This window comes from Saccostrea echinata, unplaced genomic scaffold, assembly GCF_033153115.1.
Source record: "Saccostrea echinata isolate AGI-Se365-2 ecotype Australia unplaced genomic scaffold, CSIRO_AGI_Sech_v1 ptg000028l, whole genome shotgun sequence".
Lineage (NCBI taxonomy): Eukaryota > Metazoa > Mollusca > Bivalvia > Ostreida > Ostreidae > Saccostrea > Saccostrea echinata.
Genome location: NW_026889777.1, coordinates 12110493 through 12132004, shown reverse-complemented (window position 1 = coordinate 12132004; position 21512 = coordinate 12110493). Strand labels below are relative to the sequence as shown.

The following is a 21512-nucleotide window of genomic DNA, read 5'->3' as shown; positions in this document are numbered from 1 at the left end:
TTTTAAATATTATCCTAACACGTTAAGTGAGATGTGCAACTTTTCCTTCTCTGAAATACATGTATGTATCTCCCAATAAGCCATTTTTATGAATTGTAATTATGTTCATAATATATACATATATTTTGAACGCCTTGCATTTCATACTAATGTTATTTTGAGAAAATTCCATTAATATATTCATTCAATATTATACTCTTCTTTCAAAAGTTTTCTAAAATTTCTTCTTAAGTACTGAAATTGACAGAACAATTAAACAGTTTTTGAAAATTGCCATTAACATTTTTTAAGCAGTGAAGACCAACCCATTACTGTTAACTACAGTCAAACCTCGTTATCTCAAACTCGATTGGACCGAGGATTTCAAAATATTGTGGGTAAAATACTTAAAGAATAAGTGGTTGGGACATCCAGTTCACTTCGACAAATACACGGTATTCGAAATATCGGTGTTCGAGATACTGAAGTTCAACTGTATTTTTTTTCAGTGAACTATGATGGTTCGTTGGCGGCTCCTAGTTCTGAGCTTTGTTCCTCTTTGGCATATAGGATTTTGCCAGGAAGCGTTTATGCAAAATGAAACCGAATTGATTGACTCCATAGTGAAAGACTGGATGAAATGTAGAAATATTCCAGGTAAGACGTATCACATACTTAAAAATGATAATTTTCTGTATGGAAAGTTGTTCTAAAGCCTTTGTATGAAAATTTATTTGTCATTAACATAGCAACTACATGTATCATGGCGATGTTCATTCAAAAAACAAACAAACAAACAAACAAACAAACATTGAAATAAAAGGAACACGAAAAAGATATCAGTTACAAGTTTAAAAAAGTAAAAACTGTCCAAGAAGTAGATAAACAAGCAATCAACATTTGTTTCTGTGGAGATGGATATTTTTAAAACCAATACAAACCTGTGAACAGGGCATAAAACACGGAACACTGGATATTCAAGGGGTGTGATAAGGTGCATTGGAGGAGTTTGGGGGAAAAAGACAATATTCCACTGTAGTCAAAGTATTCAAACTTAATTAAGTATAATCAACTGTATTGAAATTTTTGCCAAATAAGATTATTTAATAATAAAAAATACAAATGAATATGCTAATTTTAATTCGGGGAGAGGTGTTGGGGTTCAAGGATGGCTAAAGGTTCGAGCGAATGAACTTTTTAGGTGATCATCAACTTTAATTCTTTAAAGCATACACAAAGAAAAAAGAAACAATTTAATGTACCTAAATCAAGTGCATTAAACGAATGAAAATTTACAATGCATAGATAAATTTAAAAAGCAGATACTAATTATACATTACCTTCGCAAGATCTTTTAAAAAAGAAATTTTTATCGAATCATTTTTATCTTTGATTATCTATCAAAAACAGAATTAAGAATCTGACTAAATACTTGGAACTTGTGAGATTACCGCTGAAGCAGTGAAGTTTGATTCAGCTCTACCCAAAGTATTTTATTCACGAAATTGTTCATAATTACTAACCTGCTTTGACACAACATTGACTACCGGTGTTGTAAAGTAGGATTTCCCTCAAAGCCAGCTTTTCCACCGGAATCTGTATTCTAGGATTTCCCTCTAAAGGGAAATTTCACCCTAGAGCCAAATCCCCCCCCCCCCTTTCTCTCTCAGAGTAGGATTTCCCCTCTTTTATCAATGCTTAAATCATATCGACAATATTTGGCGAAAAGTTTATATGAAAGTCAACTGATTCTTTTATGGAAATAAGATTGTTTCGTCTCAGGAATTGTCGAATTTAGTGTGAAATCTTAAAATAGATAGTTCAAATCATTGAGTCTCAACCCAAAATTTTAACTCTTGGAAAATTGTTTAAAAAAAAGTATCGTAAGACTCGAGGTCTCAACATCCTCTCACGGTACGTGTTTGTTTACGAATTTTAAATTATATCAGGTCACATTTACTTATTTGATAATTTGTTTGCCCTCTAAAGACCCGGGCCAGTATTTCACCTATGGATCTATCCTTTTGACAAAGAGTGCGTGAGAAAATTCTACAATTTATGTTACTGATGGATTCCATATGTCATTTTGAGAATATTTAAATCGAGTAATTTTTCAAAGGTGAAAAAAGCCAAAACCCTAAACAAAAACAATATGAGAAACACTGCTTTTGCAAGCCGAAGCTTAAGTATGTCCCCTAGATCCCAGCGATGTAATACTGGATTTGAAAGCAGAGAGCAAATACATGTACTTTCTAAAAGTTTTGCAAAATTTCAAATTTTTAGAAATGATTGACCCATTTTTCAGATCCATGACAATAATTAAACACCAAAATTTTGAGGAGACACATCGATATAATGCACATATATAGTCTGAAATACAATTGCAGAAAAATATCATTTAATATGAAATTCCTCTTTGTTTCTATGTTTCTATTGCCCTGTTCACACGGAGAGTTTAATTCGAATTAAACGTAAGTTACTGCGAATTAAATTTGATCCGCGTTCACACGGAGAATTTAATGCGAATTAGTTTAATTCGAATTAGTTTACTGCGCATTAAATTACTTCGCATTAGCTCCGTGTGAACGCTAAGCGAAGCTAATTCGAATTAAATTTTGACGCATGCGTAAGGGCAGAATTAAGTCACAGGCCACATGTCGATGGTCAAATATAGGTACTTGTGCTATTTTTGAGTGGAAAACAAAGGAAAATTATGTAAATCACTAAAATGTGTACAGACACTATGACATTATGTCAAATGTATATCTGCTCTGCACAATATGACGTGATTTGTAAATGACGTCATAATAGCCTCACTGAATAGTCTTGTTGTAGAAATAAAATTATAATTCGCATTAGTTTACTTCGCATTAGCTGTCGTGTGAACGCAATTTAATTCGCATTATTTTAATTCGCATCATTTTACTTCGCATTAATTTACTGCGAATTAAACTCTCCGTGTGAACAGGGCATATATTCTACAGTTAAAATTTGTTCGATCGATTACATGGTAAAGTAAATCTTGTCTAGTCCGGAAACCAATGGTTCCAAAGAAACTGGCAACATTCCGAATTAGACATCATATTAAACAAATGAATTTACTGAAAAGGACTTTAAGTTTACATTGTATTAAACAAGATTTTGGATTACACAACATCCGGATTAGACATGATTCACTATACTTTTTTTAAAATGACGTTTGACCAGATGAAAAGAATAAGAGTTTAATGCTAAAAAAAAAAAAAAACAAAAAACAAAAAAAAAAAAAAAAAAAAAAAAAAAAAAAAAGAAAAAGAAAAAGAATTGGATGGACGATTTAAAATTTTCATTTTTCATGCTTCAATGGAACTTGTCGCCATTTTGAAGAAGGTACGCTTGTAATATGTTGCCCCTTCTCCCTCATACACAAGTACGGCCATGGTATTTGATGGGGGAGGGTGATTGGCTCTGGGGGAAATCGCACTCTATAACTATTAAACAGAGTAAGATTTCCCCCCGGAAAATTGAATCTGGAGTGGGATTTCCGTACGGGAAATCCTACCCTAGAGTAATTTTTCCTTGGGGTAAATCATACTCTAGAGACTATTTTCCGGGAGAAATCCTACTCTAGAGCCAGTTCTCCGGGGGGGGGGGGGGGGTTAGAGGGGAAAGCCTACACTACAAGACCTTTAACCAATCCCACATCCCACACCAGCTAGATTCAATTTTCCGGGAGGAAATCCTACTCAGTGTAATAGTTATAGAGTGTGATTTCCCCCAGAGCCAATTTTTCTCCATAAAATATCATGACCGTACTTATGTATGAAGAGGGCGGGGTGAAGAGGGCTACATATCGTTACAAGTGTCCTTCGAAATAGCGACCAGTTTTGCTCTCAAAACGTTTTGCTTTTCAAATTCAATATTACATCACTAGGGTCGAGGGATATACTTATGTTTCCGCTTCCAAAAGCAGTGTTTCTTCTATTGTTTTGTTTATGGATAGTTTGCTTGAGGATATCAAACAAATAAACATGAAAAGTTGCTTCTCTTCAACTTCTAGCGGCCCTAATATGAAGTAATAGTTATGCACAAATATTTATTTCAGACATCAGTAAAACAGTACAGATTTAAACCTAATTTATCGAATTTAAAAATTAACCATTCGATGTTTTATTATAATATAAACAAGGCTTACATTTATATATATATATACATATATAAAACTCTTGAAAAATAAATCAATAAGACCCCAAGTTTTTGTTCTAGAAGAAATAGCAATGAAATTCATGCGAAAATTTTAAAATGACATTATTTCTTCACTAGCACTGAATTTTAGGAACATACTTTGAACATGTCAAATTTTCTTACTTTTAAGTGCAAAAAGGTCACCATTCATATTTCATTGGCACTTGGTAGAGACCTTTTTTAAACAATATCAAACTCAGTGAAGTGACCATGCTTATTTAAAAAGTGGATTTCTTTGTGAAGAAAATAGAAATACATGCGGTTTTCGGTGACCAGGAAATCTTAAATAGAACTTTTCCTCTGTGAAAAAATAAAATTAACTGCTTCTACACGTATTATGATAAACTGTATGTTGCATAACTTATTGAACGTCCCTCGTATATATATATATATATATATATATATATATATATATATATATATATATATATATATATATATATATATATATATATATATATATATATATCTGGTTTAGTCCCTCCTTTTATGTAAGTTTTCCTTTCAATCATGCAACTCTTTCTCTCTTGTGTGTATGTATATTGTAATGCATGTATATGACCTTATACGAGTATTAACAATGTATTTTCCTGCCCTTGAGGACCCTTAATTGGTAAACTAATTGAATTGATCAAATTGTAATATAATAGGAAAAATCTTTTAAAATTCTTTCTCCTTAAGAACAACTGTGCTCTGGTCAGTTATATGGATATGTAAGCTCAAATGCATCTATATAATGAAGATTTAAGTTCGTTCAAACCATACCCCTTGGGTGTAGGGTGGGGCCACAATGGGGGATCAAAGTTTTACATCTATGTTTCAATATATCTTCTCCAGAACAGTAAAACCATGTTAGTCACATTGATATTGAAGCATCCCTGTGTTGTGTGGATTCAAGTTCAGCTAAATTACCACTTTATATTAGGCAAAGGTGGGTCACATGGCCGTAGGAACCGGGGGGGGGGGGCACGGGGAGCCGTCCCCCCCCCCCCCAATAATTTTGCCGATATATAGATTACTATAGAAAACATGGCTACTTTATGCTTGTGCCCCCTCAATAAAAACGTCTGATGACCTTTTTTTTTTTTTTTTTTTGCTTGTCAAGGAATTTTTTGTTGATAGTGCCCCTTCAACTAAAAATATATGGCTGTGCCCCCCCCCCAACTGAAATTGCTTCCTACGGGCCTGGGTCACAATAAGTGGGACAACATTTTTCATGGGAATAAAAAAGAAAACATTTTTTATAATCTTCTGAAGAAAGTAAATTGAAAATTTTCTTTTGAAATAAGAATAAACCTGCATGTAAATCAGTTAAAACAGTACATCACATGCAGAAGTTATGTTTGCTACTAAACCAATTACATGCAATCAGTGAACATTTTGTTTTTCACAGGTTTGGGAATATCGTTGATACGGGATAGAAAATTTTTTGCCAAGGGATATGGACTCGCTCGACTTGATCAGCCTGTCAATTTTACGGAAACAACACCAATATACGTCGCTTCTCTTGGAAAAGCATTCACTGCTGCTTTATTAGGAGTAATGATGACCGAGGCACGGAGTCAATCCGTTAGGTTAGTGCATCACTGTAGAGTATCTTTTCAGTTGAAATCTGTGCATTTTCTTGGCACTCATAAGGTTGGGAAACCAACAGATTATTTTTATGCCTTCATTTATTAGGTGTCTGACTTAAGAGATTGTAATGAAAACACATGAATACTAGACTAAGTACTCTTTTCACAAGATCTGGTTAAAATTTGTAAAACTGTTCTATTTCTAATTTAGGGCCAAAAATAGACATATATGAACGATTACAATAATAAGGAAGATACATACCAGTGGATAGTATAACAATTAGTACATGACATTGCTTATTTTAACAATAATCTTATGACAATCTATTTCAGGTTAAAAAAAATTACTGGATATAAATTTATATGACTACTATAACAGGTTATCTTTAATATATATATATATATATATATATATATATATATATATATATATATATATATATATATATATATATATATATATATATATATATGTATGACCATAATTTAAAAAAAAAAATATTGTCTTCAATATCAAATATCCCAAAAACGTGTTTATTATCGTAAGCTGAAAAATTTGGAAATGTGCTTTTGATTAATTGAAATATTTCTTTTCTTTTGTGATCACATTTTTCATATGTTATCCAAAAATAAGTTTCAACATACATCGTGTTAGAATTACATCCGATACATTAGCGATTTTTTTATAGGGAACGTTGGTAAACCTACCCAGTATTTGTTTTTATGCACAAATAAGAGTCAGATAACCATACTGTATTTGTTTAAAAAAAACAATTGTGTAAGGGACCAGTCAAAATTTATCGAAGCATGTGCAATCTGGAAAATTCATTCTTAAAAATCTTAAAACCCCATGGTAACAGGTTTGGTAAAATTCATTGGTCCCATGCTCTATCTTGCAAAAAAAGTTGGCGTCCCATGCTAGTTACATGCGAAACATATGCTTTAAACCTTAACTTCTTATTACAATTTTCAACAAGTTTCAATTTCTTTATTTCCTTAAGCCAACATAGTTTATGCAATCCATTCATATTGACCATTTACAATTGTCAAACTTTATTAAGCCTCAAAGAGCATTAGTCTAATACATGTAGATATATGTATGATATACGGATTCATGGAAATACAATATATTGTATGCAAGAGTGTATTATCTACCACATAGTTGGTCCTATGTATCTTAAGTGTATCTTGAAAGTTATTATGTTCTTTAAGTAGTTCATTGCATAGACAGGGGGTCAATCTGCTAGCATATAAACAAGAAAAAATTGTCTAATTATGACTAGGTACCTTTATTAAAAATTATGAAACAAGGATTTTTCATTTTTGTTTAAATCATTAAGTGAGTACGTATACAGTAATCTTTAACAGAATTGAGAAGCTATCAAGAATAGTTTTATATTCTGATTAGTTTAAATAGATAATTTTTTGTATGTTAGATTTTTCCAAGTTTTGAATAACTTTTTTTCCGTGATCCATCTTTGAAAAAAGGTTGATGTTCCATGCTCGTTAACTGAAAAAAGTCACAGCTCCATTACTTGAAGACACGAAAAAGTCCTTGTCCCCATGTATTTTGACATGGCTTTTTGGATTGTATTTCCTTCGTAAAAGCAGTTGTCGTTCTTACAAAGGCCTATTGTACGCCTTTTTTAAAAAACCAGATCTGCGTATTTAAAACAAAATAACATTGACAGAGGCACTTATTAGGTTTTTAGTTTTTGTTTGTTTGTTTGTTTGTTTTTTGTTTTTTTTTTAAATTATATATTGCTTTTATTTTGATAGAAAATTCAGAAGAATTCAATGTAAGTTAAACATTCCAAAAAGTATGAAGTGTCCATAAAATGTCCATAAATATTGTTTTTCTAGTTGTATAAAACTTCACCGATACATTATTCTGATTTCTTGGTAATTAAGGGACACTCCCATTTTGATATTTTAATTTCAGTCGAGATTGGGATACAAAACTGTCTTCTGTATTCAAAGAGAATTTCAAGCTGCCGGATAAATTTCTTGAGTCCGAGTTGACAATCAAGGATCTCTTGAGTCAACGCACTGGATTCAGTCCTGCGGATGTTTACACTGGGTTGCCGAAAATAGGCCGGAAAGAATTTGTTAAGTAGGTTAAATTACATACTTTTATATTTAATTATAGGTCTATATTGTACATGTATGTATCAAAAACGTTTTGAAAACAAAACAAAAAAATCTAATTATGATAATATGTAAATGATTTTAGGAGATTAAAGTATTTACCAAAAAGCGCCGCTTTTCGGGATCAGTGGATCTACAACGATCTACTTTACTCAATAGCTGGTCACGTGGCGGAAGAATGGATGGACACAGAATATGAAAGCTTGATAGAAAGTAAACTTTTGAGGCCAATCGGAATGTTTCAGGCTGTCTGTGGGACCGATATATATCCCAACAGCTCAAAAACTGAATACGCACTTCCATATCATTACGCAGGAGAAGGACTGCGAGTAGGAAATAAACTTATTTACCAGCAAGTATTCGTCATCTCTAAATATCACGATAAATTTCAGAGTACCATTAAAAATAATTTTCATTTAGTTTTTTTGTACTATTCTGGGGTTTTTTTACTTATCATATCTTCAATTCTTAAGACTCTGAACATTTCAAAATAATTGAAAATTATTTTCAAATAATGTTTGATAAAAAAAAAAGAAGAAGAAGAATCCAAATTCCTTCGTAAAATAACATTTCAAATCCATCTCTAAAACACAGTTCTCAGTCCCTCTAATTTTTAAAAGTATTTATTGTTCACATTTTAAAAGTATTTATTGTTCACATTTTAAAAGTATTTATTGTTCACATTAGTGAAATTTTCAAAATAAATAAAACTTAAAGAAAAATATATAGAGGAGATTCAACATTTTGTAGTTGGATATGGAATTTATTTCATGAGTGAGGCTGGATTTTTTTTACTCGTGCTTCGCATCCGTGAAAATATGAAAAAAATCCCGTCTCACGAGTGAAATAAATTCCATATCCAACTATAAAAAATTGAATTTTATGTTTATTTCATTTTCTTTGATTTTCCCTTTGCCTCTGTCTTTTCTCAACTCAGTGTCATAGGCTGTGACGTCATATTTGATAGATTGGAAGCATTGTAACATGGATTTTAGCAACGTTTTTTGGGAAGAAATTGACAGTTCTAGTCTCTATCTAGATGGTTCAGTTACTGTCTCTATCTTATTACAGACCAGAATTTTTTATTACTTACTTTGATATCCCTTCACACCGTGACAGAATATTACTTTGGTATCCTTTCACACTATGAGAGAATATCACTTTTATTCAATAAATAAATCATAGTATTTCACTGTTGAAAATGTAATAAATTCCTGTTTACCATCATTGACGTGTTTTAATTTGAATACTGTGACAGAATTGGCGATGTGGGTCCAGCCGGATGTATTTCAGCTTCGCCTCAGGATTTGGCGAAATGGATCCGATTTATGTCCTCAGGGGGAAAGACAGTGGATGGATATCAATTAATTCATCCAGATGTTTTCAAAGAAATCATTAAACCTCAAATGATCTTAGATGATTGGTCTATAAATAGATTCCTTCTTGACAACGATTATCCTGTTCAGGCTTCCGGGACCTGGTATGGATTTGGATGGTATGGCGGGTCCTACAGAGGTAAGTTCTCAGGGGACTGGTATGGATACAGATGGTATGATGTGTCCTTCAGTTTTATGTTCTTGGGGACCTGTTATTGATATGAATGATATGGCGGGTCCTACAGAGGTATGTTTTCGAAGAACTGGTATGGATACAGATGGTATGACGGGACCTACAGAGGTAAGTTCTCGGGGAACTGATATTGATATGAATGGTATGCCGGTTTCTACAGGGGTAAGTTCTCGAGGACCTGTTATGGATGTGGATAGTATACGGGTCCTACAGAGGTGAAACATGATTGTTTTTAAAAATCAAATACTGTAGTTATCTGTGATTAGTTCAAAGAAAAAAATTGTAGTTCATTTAATGGTTACCGGTATAACTTCTCACAACACACCATAAAGACAAACGTTCTAAACATCATATCCTGGAGAAAGATGATACTCTTCCAATGGCGAAGACTGTAAAAATGAATAGTTTAAGTGATTGCAACAACATATTTGAGAAGCTTTTAGAAAATTTTAGATCACCAACTTTTATATAAATCAGTAGCTTTAAAATTAGACTTTTCAACATTTTATAGAGCCATTCCCAACAATGAATTAATTGCACCCCCTTCCTAGCAGACCTGTTTTATATCCTTATCAAGCTTATTCAAAAACTTCTGCATGGAAAGAAGTCTCTTGCCGTGGTCTTCAATTAAACAATTTTATATATTGACGATGTTTTATTAATCAACAAAATTATTCTTCATTTATACATTGATTTCGAAATAGAATACAGCACAAAGGCTGGAACATCTATTTCATATTAGGATGTTTTACTAGCGAAAGTCATAAATATCAAACTAACAACTAAACTTTATTACAAACATGACAACTTTCCTTATTTATGTACCAAAATACCATTATCACCCGCTTATTGTGTTTATATCTCAATATGATTCGAAATGCAAGAGCTTAATCTTTCTCATTTAAATTAACATTTCGTAAATTCTATGGTGGATACATACAGGTAGAATGTCGTTGTTTGCAAGTACATTTACAATCTCTTTATTTTTGCACAAATTGATATATTATAATTTACACACTTAATTGTCCATGGATTTCTCTGTTTATTCAGTCATAATTAGAAGCACAGCTTGAACTCTCAATAGGGATTACTTACTCCATCATGACACATGATTCCACTGCTGATGATTTCAGGGGTTCGAGTGTGCTCTACTCTCAATTTGTATTGTTTAATTGGACTTTTGAGCATGATTTCTTTTCGTTATCGTAACATTTCATTCTATTCAGTTAAGCATTAGGTCCCCTAAAACCATTCATATCTAATACATCAGGAAATACAATGTTTTTTTGCAAGATGATATTACTAGTATTATAATTAGTTCAGCATATTCATTTCTATTGTATGGATATGTTGCTATCAATTTCCAGTACAAGATTTTCGCTTTTTTGGTTGCTTAAATTGATAATTCTATATCTATATTATTTAAGGTTATAAAAAGCTGCTTCACCCGGGAAACTGGTACGGATATTCTGCTGTAGCTGGATTCTTTCCTGATCAGAAGGCTGGATTTGTGATATCCATCAATGGTCCCTGGTACAATAATTACAAAGTTACTCTTGCGCCATTGACTTATGTTCTCTCAGACATTCTTTTAGGTGAAAAACAATGGATAGACAACAATACTATCTGTAGTTTTCCTTTCCCCTGGAAAAGCACAGGAACTTCCACAACAAACAACCACACAATGTCCACCCAGTCAAACCAAATGGATATGAACCAGTTTACTGGGGATTACGGCCATCGAATCTTTGGGACTTTGAAAATCAGGGAAATAGAGTCGCAAAAACTTTCCTTTCAAATGAACTCTGCAGGAATAGGTAACCTCACCCTTGTGTCTGATGGCGTGGGAAAATTCCGGATGACGTTCAACGAACTCCTGAGTGACGTTGCAGAGAGCACGTGTAGTCTGCAGTTTTTTACTAAATCAGAGGGAAAATATCAGAAGGTCACTATCTCCTGCCTTTATTCTACTTTCGAGTACCAAAGAGGAGTTAATTTTCTGAGTCCTGAACCAGAGACTGGTACAGCCGCAGTGATTATTCTATCTTGGATCCCTTTACTCTTTTGTTTTCTGAACGTGTTGCTATGAATATTCCAAATTTATCAGCTGAACAAATTCTAAATTCTACCACATACAGGTATGTAATAAAACAGGAACTATACCATGTTTACTCCATCTTAATACCTGTTAAACCAGATGAATACTGTCACTTCAACAAACTATTAGACGAACAGAAATTGTAACGGGGAATTATTTACCCTAAACTTATTTCAGAAACTGACAAAATAATAAATCAAGTGTCAATTTTAATGATAATGTAGTTCTTATATACATGTATTTCTCCTTTCAAATGCAAATTTTCTGAAAATTCTGATTAGCATTATATTTGAATATATTTAGTTGCATTTATCATGTGTAACAATAAATAAATAAAAAGATTCAGCCTGCTGTTGTCTTATGTCATTTTTTGTTGTTGTTGATATTTGTAATGAATTATTGATAAAATAAACAGAACCATACACTCAATCAAAATATTCGAATTTATTGAAATCATGGTCTCCAGGATTAGAGTGAAGCCACATAATCGGATTAAAATTTTACCTTGAAAAATTCCTAGGTTGTGTGGATTCAAGTTTTTTCCTTTCAAATTACGATCCCCGGAGCCAGAATGCGTCTAAAATCAGGGATATAAATTTACATAATACATACATATAGGAACAAAGTTGTTTAAAAAATCTTCTTCAGAATAATAAGTCATGTTACTTGATACTGATATTGAAGCATGCCCGTGTTTTTTGAGGATACACGTTAAGTTAAATCATGAAACCTTTAGGATATGAATTGGCCACAACAATTTGTCAAAATTTTCAAGGGAACAGAGTGGAAAAAAGTCTTCTGATGAAGAACAACAGGGGCAAGTTTATTCAGATGAGCATTTTGGCATTAACAACATTTTGAAATGAAGTGAAATTAATTAAGAAATCAGGGAATTTAGGGAACTGTTTTTTCATGACACTTTTGTTACTCTAGAGACGTACAAAACATCATTTAATTCAAATGAATAACTGATACTGAGTTTATTCATTCCTCCGATTCGAGGTTTTCTTTATTAGATTGTACATTTGACAGATTATTCCAATTTGATCTGATGCAAAACAGAATGTGACAATTTGAAGCCTTATCGACCAAAGAACACGAACCTCTGTAACTTTTAATTGGTCCCAGAGATCTTCCAGAAGGGAAGCCATAATGAGGACGTCTGCTGTCAATGGCTGGCTGATAAATCATGATTCCATCTTGCCAGCATCTGATGCCTTTTGTTTTGTTTAAGGATCTCTGATCTGTGTCTGAAACTTAGGTTGAGAATTTTTATGTCTTCTTTGAATTCTGAATAATCATTAATAATCACGTGAATTTATTTTTGGTATTAATCATTATATGCAATTGCTGTGTTTGTAAATTTTTAAACTCTATGGAATTTATTAACACAAAGTGTTAATGTTGTGAACAGTTTATTTTTATTTTGTATCAGGTAAAGAATTTTAGATGAAATTAATAATGATGAAAAAACACAAAAAAAAAAAAAAACTATCGGTATTTTCATAAAACACTGATTGAAATGCATTTTTTTTTTAGAAACTACGGTTACATTCTAGGAAAAAAAAAATAAAAATTGAACACATATTTAGAACAAGAGGCCCATGGGCCACATCACCTGAGCACTTTGGTTAGATATAAACAATAATCACTTAAGCACTAAAAATTTAGATATCTAAGTGGCTGCTCCAATATCCTAACTAATGATATGAACAAATTTGCTTCTATATTGGTATGAGTAATCATGGCTTTTCTTGAGAAGAAGATTTTTCCCTATACACTGTTAATTCCAAGATAAAAATTTGGTCCTCTTATGTAGCCCAGTCATAGTCCCATGGCACTTAATATGAACAAATCTGAATCTACATTACATGAGAATGTTTCTGTATTATTGTTAATAATCATGGCTTTGCTAATGAGAAGATTAGTTTTGAAGAAGATCCCCCATATATATTCCTTTGTAAATCTTTGTTCCTATGTTGTGGCCGTACCCTACACAAAGGTGTTAAAAAGAAACTTGAATCTTTATTACATGAGGATGCTTCTGTATTTATATTACTAATCATGGCTTTGCTGGTCATCTGAAGATGATTTTTTAAGATATCTTCCAGTGTAAAACTTGACAGTGTGGTCCTTCATTTGAACAAATCTGAATTCCCTTCATCCGAGGATACTTTGTGGCAAGTTTGGTTGAAAATTGGTCAAAATTTGGAATTTAGCTCAATTAGTGAACTATGAAGTTCATAATCCTTGTCCCCTAAGGTCTTGTGCTAAAACAATTAAATTCAGAGGTATTGTAACGATTCCATATTAAACGATTTTTTAATAATACAAGAGCCCTACAGCAACGGTGATTTAGAAATGTAACTATGGAGCTGATACACAGTAAAATAGGAAGTGATCGAGAAACCGTTGGTAATCATGTGACCCACAGAGGGTATAAATACAGCTCTACAATATTGTTAGGACCATTCTTTGGAATCTTACCACAGTTACGATGCTAACATTTTAAAGGTTGACCTCTTGGGGGTTCGCCTATCTTTTTGTCGCTCTTCCTCAAAAAGGGAAGGTGTAAGACTTCAGAGATAAGCAGTTTACTGTCCGTCCTGAATAAGGCATTAAAACAGTAATTGCTGCTTCTGGAGTTAGACCACTTAATTAGAGTAAGGCTTGCCCCTAAGATAGATGTTACTGCCTGAATAAGGAATGTTCATATCTAGAGATATGTAAACTCATAAATCAGTAAGGTCTATCAACATTGATTTTTCCCCTAAGTAAGGGAAGACTCTTATTTGCATATATTTGCAGACCAGTAGTTATAACGTCGAATCATTTTAGAGAGGAATCAACTGGGTACGAACCCTTTTTAGCTCACCTGAGCCGAAGGCTCAAGTGAGGTTTTCTGATCACTTTTTGTCCGTCGTCCGTCTGTCCGTCCGTCAGTGTGTCCGTCTGTAAACTTTTCACATTTTCGACTTCTTCTCAAGAACCACTGGGTCAAATTCAACCAAACTTGCCACAAAGTATCCTTGGGTGAAGGGGATTCAAGTTTGTTCAAATGAAGGGCCATGCCCTCTTTCAAGGGGAGATAATTAGGAATTAGTGAAAAAATAACGGTATCATTTAAAAATCTTCTTCTCAAGAACCACTGGGCCAGGAAAGATGAAACTTATGTGGAAACATCCTCAGGTAGTGTAGATTCAAGTTTGTTCAAATCATGACCCCCGGGGGTAGGGTGGGGCCAAAATGGGGGATCAAAGTTTTACATAGAAATATATAGGAAAATATATTTAAAAATCTTCTTCTTTAGAACAGCAAAGCCATGATTGGTCATAATTATATGGAAGCATCTTCAGGTAGTACAGATTCAAATTTGTTCAAATCATGACCCCCGGGAGTAGGGTGGGGCCAAAATGGGGGATCAAAGTTTTACATAGAAATATATAGGAAAATATCTTTAAAAATCTTCTTCTTTAGAACAGCAAAGCCATGATTGGTCATATTTATATGGAAGCATCTTCAGGTAGTACAGATTAAAATTTGTTCAAATCATGACCCCCGGGCGTAGGGTGGGGCCACAATGGGGGATCAAAGTTTTACATAGAAATATATAGGAAAATATTTTTAAAAAATCTTCTTCTTAAGAACAGCAAACCCGTGATTGGTCATATTTATATGGAAGCATCCTCAGGTAGTGCAGATTCAAATTTGTTCAAATCATGACCCCCGGGGGTAGGTTGGAGTCACAATGGGGGATCAAATTTTTACATAGAATTATATAGGAAAATATTTTAAAAAATCTTCTTCTTTAGAACAGCAAAGCCATGATTGGTCATATTTATATGGAAGCATCCTCAGGTAGTGCAGATTCAAATTTGTTCAAATCATGACCCCCGGGGGTAGGTTGGAGTCACAATGGGGGATCAAAGTTTTACATAGAAATATATAGGAAAATATTTTTAAAAATCTTCTTCTTTAGAACAGCAAAGCCATGATTGGTCATATTTATATGGAAGCATCCTCAGGTAGTACAGATTAAAATTTGTTCAAATCATGACCCCCGGGGGTAGGGTGGGGTCACAATGGGGGATCAAAGTTTTACATAGAAATATATAGGAAAATATCTTTAAAAATCTTCTTTAGAATAGCAAAGCCATGATTGGTCATATTTATATGGAGGCATTCTTAGGTAGTTTAGGTTCAGGTTTGTTCAAATCATGACCCCCGGGGTAGGGTGGGGCCTTAATGGGGGATCAAATTTTACATAGAAATTTATAGGGAAATATCTTTAAAAATCGTCTTCTTAAGAACAGCAAAGCCATAATTAGTCATATTTATATTGAAGCATCCTCAGGTAGTGCAGATTAAAGTTTGTTTAAATCATGACCCCCGGGGGGGGGGATCAAATTTTTACATAGAAATATATAGGAAAATATTTTTAAAAAATCTTCTTTTTAAGAACAGCAAAGCCATGTATGGAAGCATCCTCAGGTAGTGCAGATTCAAGTTTGTTTAAATCATGATCCCCGGGGGTACGATGGGGCCACGATGGGGGATCAAAGTTTTACATAGAAATATACAGGAAAAAATCTTTTTCAGAAAAGCCATGATTAGTAAAACTGATATGGAGGCATCCTTTGGTAGTGTAGAATGAAATTTGTTCAAATGAGAGACCCCGGGGGTAGGGTGGGGCCACAATGGGGGATTAAATTTTTACAAATGAATATATGGGAGAACATCTTCTGCTCAAGAACAGCAATGCCATTTGTTATATTGATATGAAAGCATCATCAGGTAGTTTAAAATTCAACCCTCCCCCCCCCCCCCGTTAACTTTTCAATACTAAACTGATTTTTGCTCTCTTTTTTTCCTAGCCAATGTGCTCAGGTGAGCGATGTGGCCCATGGGCCTCTTGTTTTGAAAGTCTTCTTCAATCCTGAATATCAATATAATACCAACATATTTGAACTCTTGACCTTGATCTTGGAATTTGACCCACTTTACCTTTTGAACGGATGGTGCTAGGGCTATTATTCTTCATATCTATATGACCCTTAAATGCCATTTTTTTCCTTTGCTAGGGCTATTATTCTTCATATCTATATGACCCTTAAATGCCATTTTTTTTCCTTTTGATCCTCACCTTGAGGTTTAACCCACAACTTAAACTATCTGTAACCTAGGTCATATGTTTTAAATGTTTGGAGCTAGAACTTTGAAATTACATATGTGTATTATTTGTGACAAGACCTCCCTAGGGCACTATTAATTTCGACCCGTTGATGTTGACCTTGGCGTTTCACTTTTGAAAAACTTCAACCTTGGCCATAACTTTTGAACGGTTAGTCATAGGACTTTCATCTTTTACATTTGTTTCCTTGTGACAAGACCTTCATTTAGGTACCAACTGTTTTGATCTTTTATCCCTGACCTTGGAGGTTGACCTTCTTTAGAAAAACTTTTACCTTGGTCATAACCTTTGAACGATTGAAGATAGGGCTTTCATATCACAAGTGTATTTCTTGTGACAAGTCATTTCTTTGGGTACCAACATTTTTCACCTCATGACCTTGACTTTTGAGTTTTTCTTTATTTGAAAAAAAAAACTTTAACCTCGCCCATAACTATTTGGCAGTTGCTGCTAGGCTTTCATATTTCACATGTTTGTCTTGTGACTAGGCCTTTCCTTTGGTACCATTATTTTTTTTCTCATGACATTTACTTTGGAGTTTGACGAGTTATTCCCAGAAATTTAAGCCATTGTCATATTTTCTGAATGTAAATCATACACGGTACCAATTTTGATGCACCAGATGCGCATTTCGACAAATTATGTCTCTTCAGTGATGCTCATGCCGAAAGGTTGGAAATCCAAATTACTTAAATAAAAAGGATTTTGAAGAGCAGAAAAAAGTGTCAAAGACTGGAGCCAAATACGTCGAAGGATTAGAGCTATGCATGAGGGAGATAATCCTTAATTTTAAAATAAATTTCTAAATTTTACTACAGCAATTGAATTTATATCCGTATTTGAATGCTAGATGAACTCTTGATCTTGGAGTTTTACCTACATTTTTAAACTTTAACCTTGGCTTTGAGTTGCTGTAACGTGGACACCAGTGTTTCACAAACACATTTTGTTGGGTTTTTTTTTCTTTATATATATATATATATATATATATATATATATATATATATATATATATATATATATATATATATATATATATATATATATATATATATATATATATACTTCTTCCCCGTCTATGAAAAAAATAAATATAAGACGCATAGAAAATAACTACGAAAGCCGGATAGGCTCATTCTTGACAAGATAAAAAAATAATTAACTCGTTATAACGAGATAGTTATCTCGTTATAACGAGTTAGTTATCTCGTTATAACGAGTAAGTTATCTCGTTATAACGAGTTAGTTATCTCGTTATAACGAGTTAGTTATCTCGTTATAACGAGATAATTATCTCGTTATAACGAGATAATTATCTTGTTATAACGAGATAATTATCTCGTTATAACGAGTTAGTTATCTCGTTATAACGAGACAGTTTTCTTGTTATTTCGAGACTTAATAGCAATATAGGAATAAAAATGGCTGCAGTTTTAAATGCCATTGAATTTTTAGCAAGTAATTATCAGTCAAATTTAACTTGAACAATTGATAAATGGTTGAAAATTTAATTTGCTCTGGGGTTTACTTATGATTAAATCTTGAACTATCTCGCTGTCAATAATCATAGCAACTCTAAGGCGAACACATTTACACATTTTCGTGAACTCCTCCTCAAATTGTTGCATTAGGACGCGATATTTTTCTTAAAATAATATTGCCAAACATACTTGCTTCAAACTTTGGCAATTTATTTATGACAACTATTTCTGATGAATGACACTATTTCGATATGTTTTGGACGACGTACCGGTATACACTTTCATATATCAATTTCTATACCGCTAAAATTAAATATCATGCAGAGACAATATAAGTGCAACATATCGTTTATGCAACATATAATATATAGAATACAGTGTTATACATATGTTACTTCTGAGATTCAGAAATGTTTTGAAGACTGGGGATGGTGAGACATCAGCAGTTAGATCATAGGCGTAGTAATAGAGGGGCTAATGTCCACACCACCACTTTTGAAAAGGGGGCGGTCAAGAGTATCTTTGTGCCCCTTTCTCCATATTTTTTTTACCTGAGTAAATATCTCCCGAAAATAATGGCGAATACTCGTAGCTGGAATATCAAATCTATTTTTTTTTCTTTTTACTTGTCAAATATTTTACTTGGTTTACCCCCCCCCCCCCCTTGAACTTCGTGACTTAGCTTATGCATATTGTCCACTATAATGAGGAATGGTGAAGCAAAAATGATGTTACATCCTTTTAAGTAATAAGACGTTAAATCTGATCTGCTGATATTGACATTTTATCTAATATTCTGTCACGATTCACTGTTTATATTTTTTGCGGGGGGGGGGGGGGGGGGGGGGTTCCAAGTTGTGGAGATTCACGGAGACCTATTTGAGATTCACGTCTATTTGGCGGATCCTATATGTTTACCACATAGTGTCAGAACGTTAAACCAGAGTTTACAAAACAAAAAAAAGAGTTTACTACGCCAGTTCACTTTTATAATCTTTTTACTTAGGATTGATCAACGAATAGGCCTAATACTACATATGTACATTTATATTATTAATACAACATTGAAGGAATGTCGTTAATTATTTTCCTCATCACAATATTTATTATGTATACTTTACAAGCATATAATTTTTATTTCAAAAAGAGATTGATGATTTTTTTTTTTTTTTGGGGGGGGGGGGTTAATAAATAGAGGATATTCAATGTTTTGTAGTTGATATGGAATTTATTTCATGAGTGGGACAGGAATTTTTTTTTTTTACATCTTCATGAGTGCGAAGCACGAGTGAAAATATCAAAAATCCTGTCTCAACATACAATACACATTTCTCGGCAAAATTTATGCTTGAAATACACCCTAAGTAATGCTTATCATATTGTAAACTTTAGATATTAAACTTTCATTCTATACCCAAAAAAGGTTCACATGTCAACTGTTTTTACTAATGCTGAAATTCACCTTTTATTGTGGCTTCCGTAGAATAAAGAGCTCCAAAAGTTTTTTTAATTCTACCACATTGATAATAACGCAAAAATTACATATTGTAATTTAAGATTCCATGCCAAATTGGTAAATTAAAATGTTTCTTTCTTTTAATAAACAGAAGAAATATATAAATTATTAAGTGATAAGTACAGTATTAGTTCTTGATATTCATCATATTTATTATTGAGGGGAAGGAGGGATTGATGATAAAAACAACGTGGATTTAGTTTTTTGTCAGACATTGAATTTTGATCTTGCCCCTTTAAGACGATAAAATTGAACTGGTATTCCTTGTTAACAGGCAAGGAATTACCAAAATATGATCGTTAAAGCCTAACAAATGGTTTCATTTCCACATGATTTATTCGGAATATTCAAAATAATGGGATTATTTCTATGCATTTTTTATTGCGACAAATATTACGCAAACATTATTATAATTTTAACAAATTCAAGAAAGCTTTCAAGAACAGGGCAGTTAAATCAGCCAGAGTATATCATTTTTTCTGATCTCCTTGTACAAGTTGACAAAAGTTTGATGTTATATACATTCAATTTGAAGATGACACTAATTCTATTTTGCAATTTTAAGGTATAACACAAAAACATGAGGCGGTCACGTTTCCGTATATTTGTCTTCGGTCATTCCAATAAACAATACTAATCAAAGGCATAACACACAAAAAAACTAGTATGCTGTTCCATAAAATCTTTATCACGCACACTTCAAACAAATTTGACCGACTTGTTTCTGTATATTTCCTTTAAATAATGGTCTATTCTTTACTTAGATATATCAATTCTAGATCAATTTTTATCTCGTTATAACGAGATAACTAACTCGTTATAACGAGATACTAACTCGTTATAACGAGATAACTAACTCGTTATAACGAGATAACTAACTCGCTATAACGAGAAAATTAACTCGTTATAACGAGATAATTTTCTCGTTATAACGAGAAAACTAACTCGTTATAACGAGAAAACTAACTCGTTATAACGAGATAACTAACTCGTTATAACGAGATAATTTTCTCGTTATAACGAGATAATTTTCTCGTTATAACGAGATAACTTACTCGTTATAACGAGATAACTAACTCGTTATAACGAGAAACTAACTCGTTATAACGAGATACTAACTCGTTATAACGAGATAACTAACTCGTTATAACGAGATATTAACTTGTTATAACGAGATACTAACTCGTTATAACGAGATACTAACTCGTTATTACGAGATAATTAACTCGTTTTAACGAGTAAAATATTTTTTTTGTCTTGTCAAAAATGAGCCTATCCGGATTTCGTAAATAACAAATACATGTATAGAAAATTAACATAATTAAATGAAAATCGGGTCAGCCGATATTTATTTTAGTTGATTATTTACCTCAGTTTTAAAGTATTTTCTGATAGAGCTTATGTGGTATTATCTTTTCATGCAAAAACAAGAACATGAAATATCTTTAAAAGAAGAAGTTGGTTTCAATAATGGGCAACAGTGATAACTCCTCCTTAATTTCAAGGAAAACATTATGACCTTGACCTGACCTTGTTTCTTAAAATTGACGATCAAATCTTATTTGCCTGATACCATCACTAAGTTTTATTGTCTTCTTGAACGTTTTAAAAATTCATGAATTTCTTAATACAGTAGAAATGAGAAAAATCTATACTTAATTTCTAGTAAAAATGAACAAGTTGACAAGAAATGCACGAAGAATTTAAAGAGTTAAACGTCTTAAATACACAA

At 32.9% G+C, this 21512-nt stretch overlaps 1 protein-coding gene across 1 annotated transcript; it reads left to right on the top strand.

Annotated features, from left to right (window-relative positions):
• The first annotated feature begins 497 nt into the window (after nt 1-497).
• On the top strand, nt 498-11804 carry LOC133193512 (uncharacterized). The gene is made up of 6 exons (XM_061329476.1): nt 498-636; nt 5597-5777; nt 7720-7890; nt 8011-8277; nt 9184-9440; nt 10922-11804. Exons 1-6 carry the CDS (start codon nt 498-500, stop codon nt 11581-11583), a joined length of 1677 nt encoding a protein of 558 aa, XP_061185460.1. The 3' UTR covers nt 11584-11804.
• Nucleotides 11805-21512: the final 9708 nt, after the last annotated feature.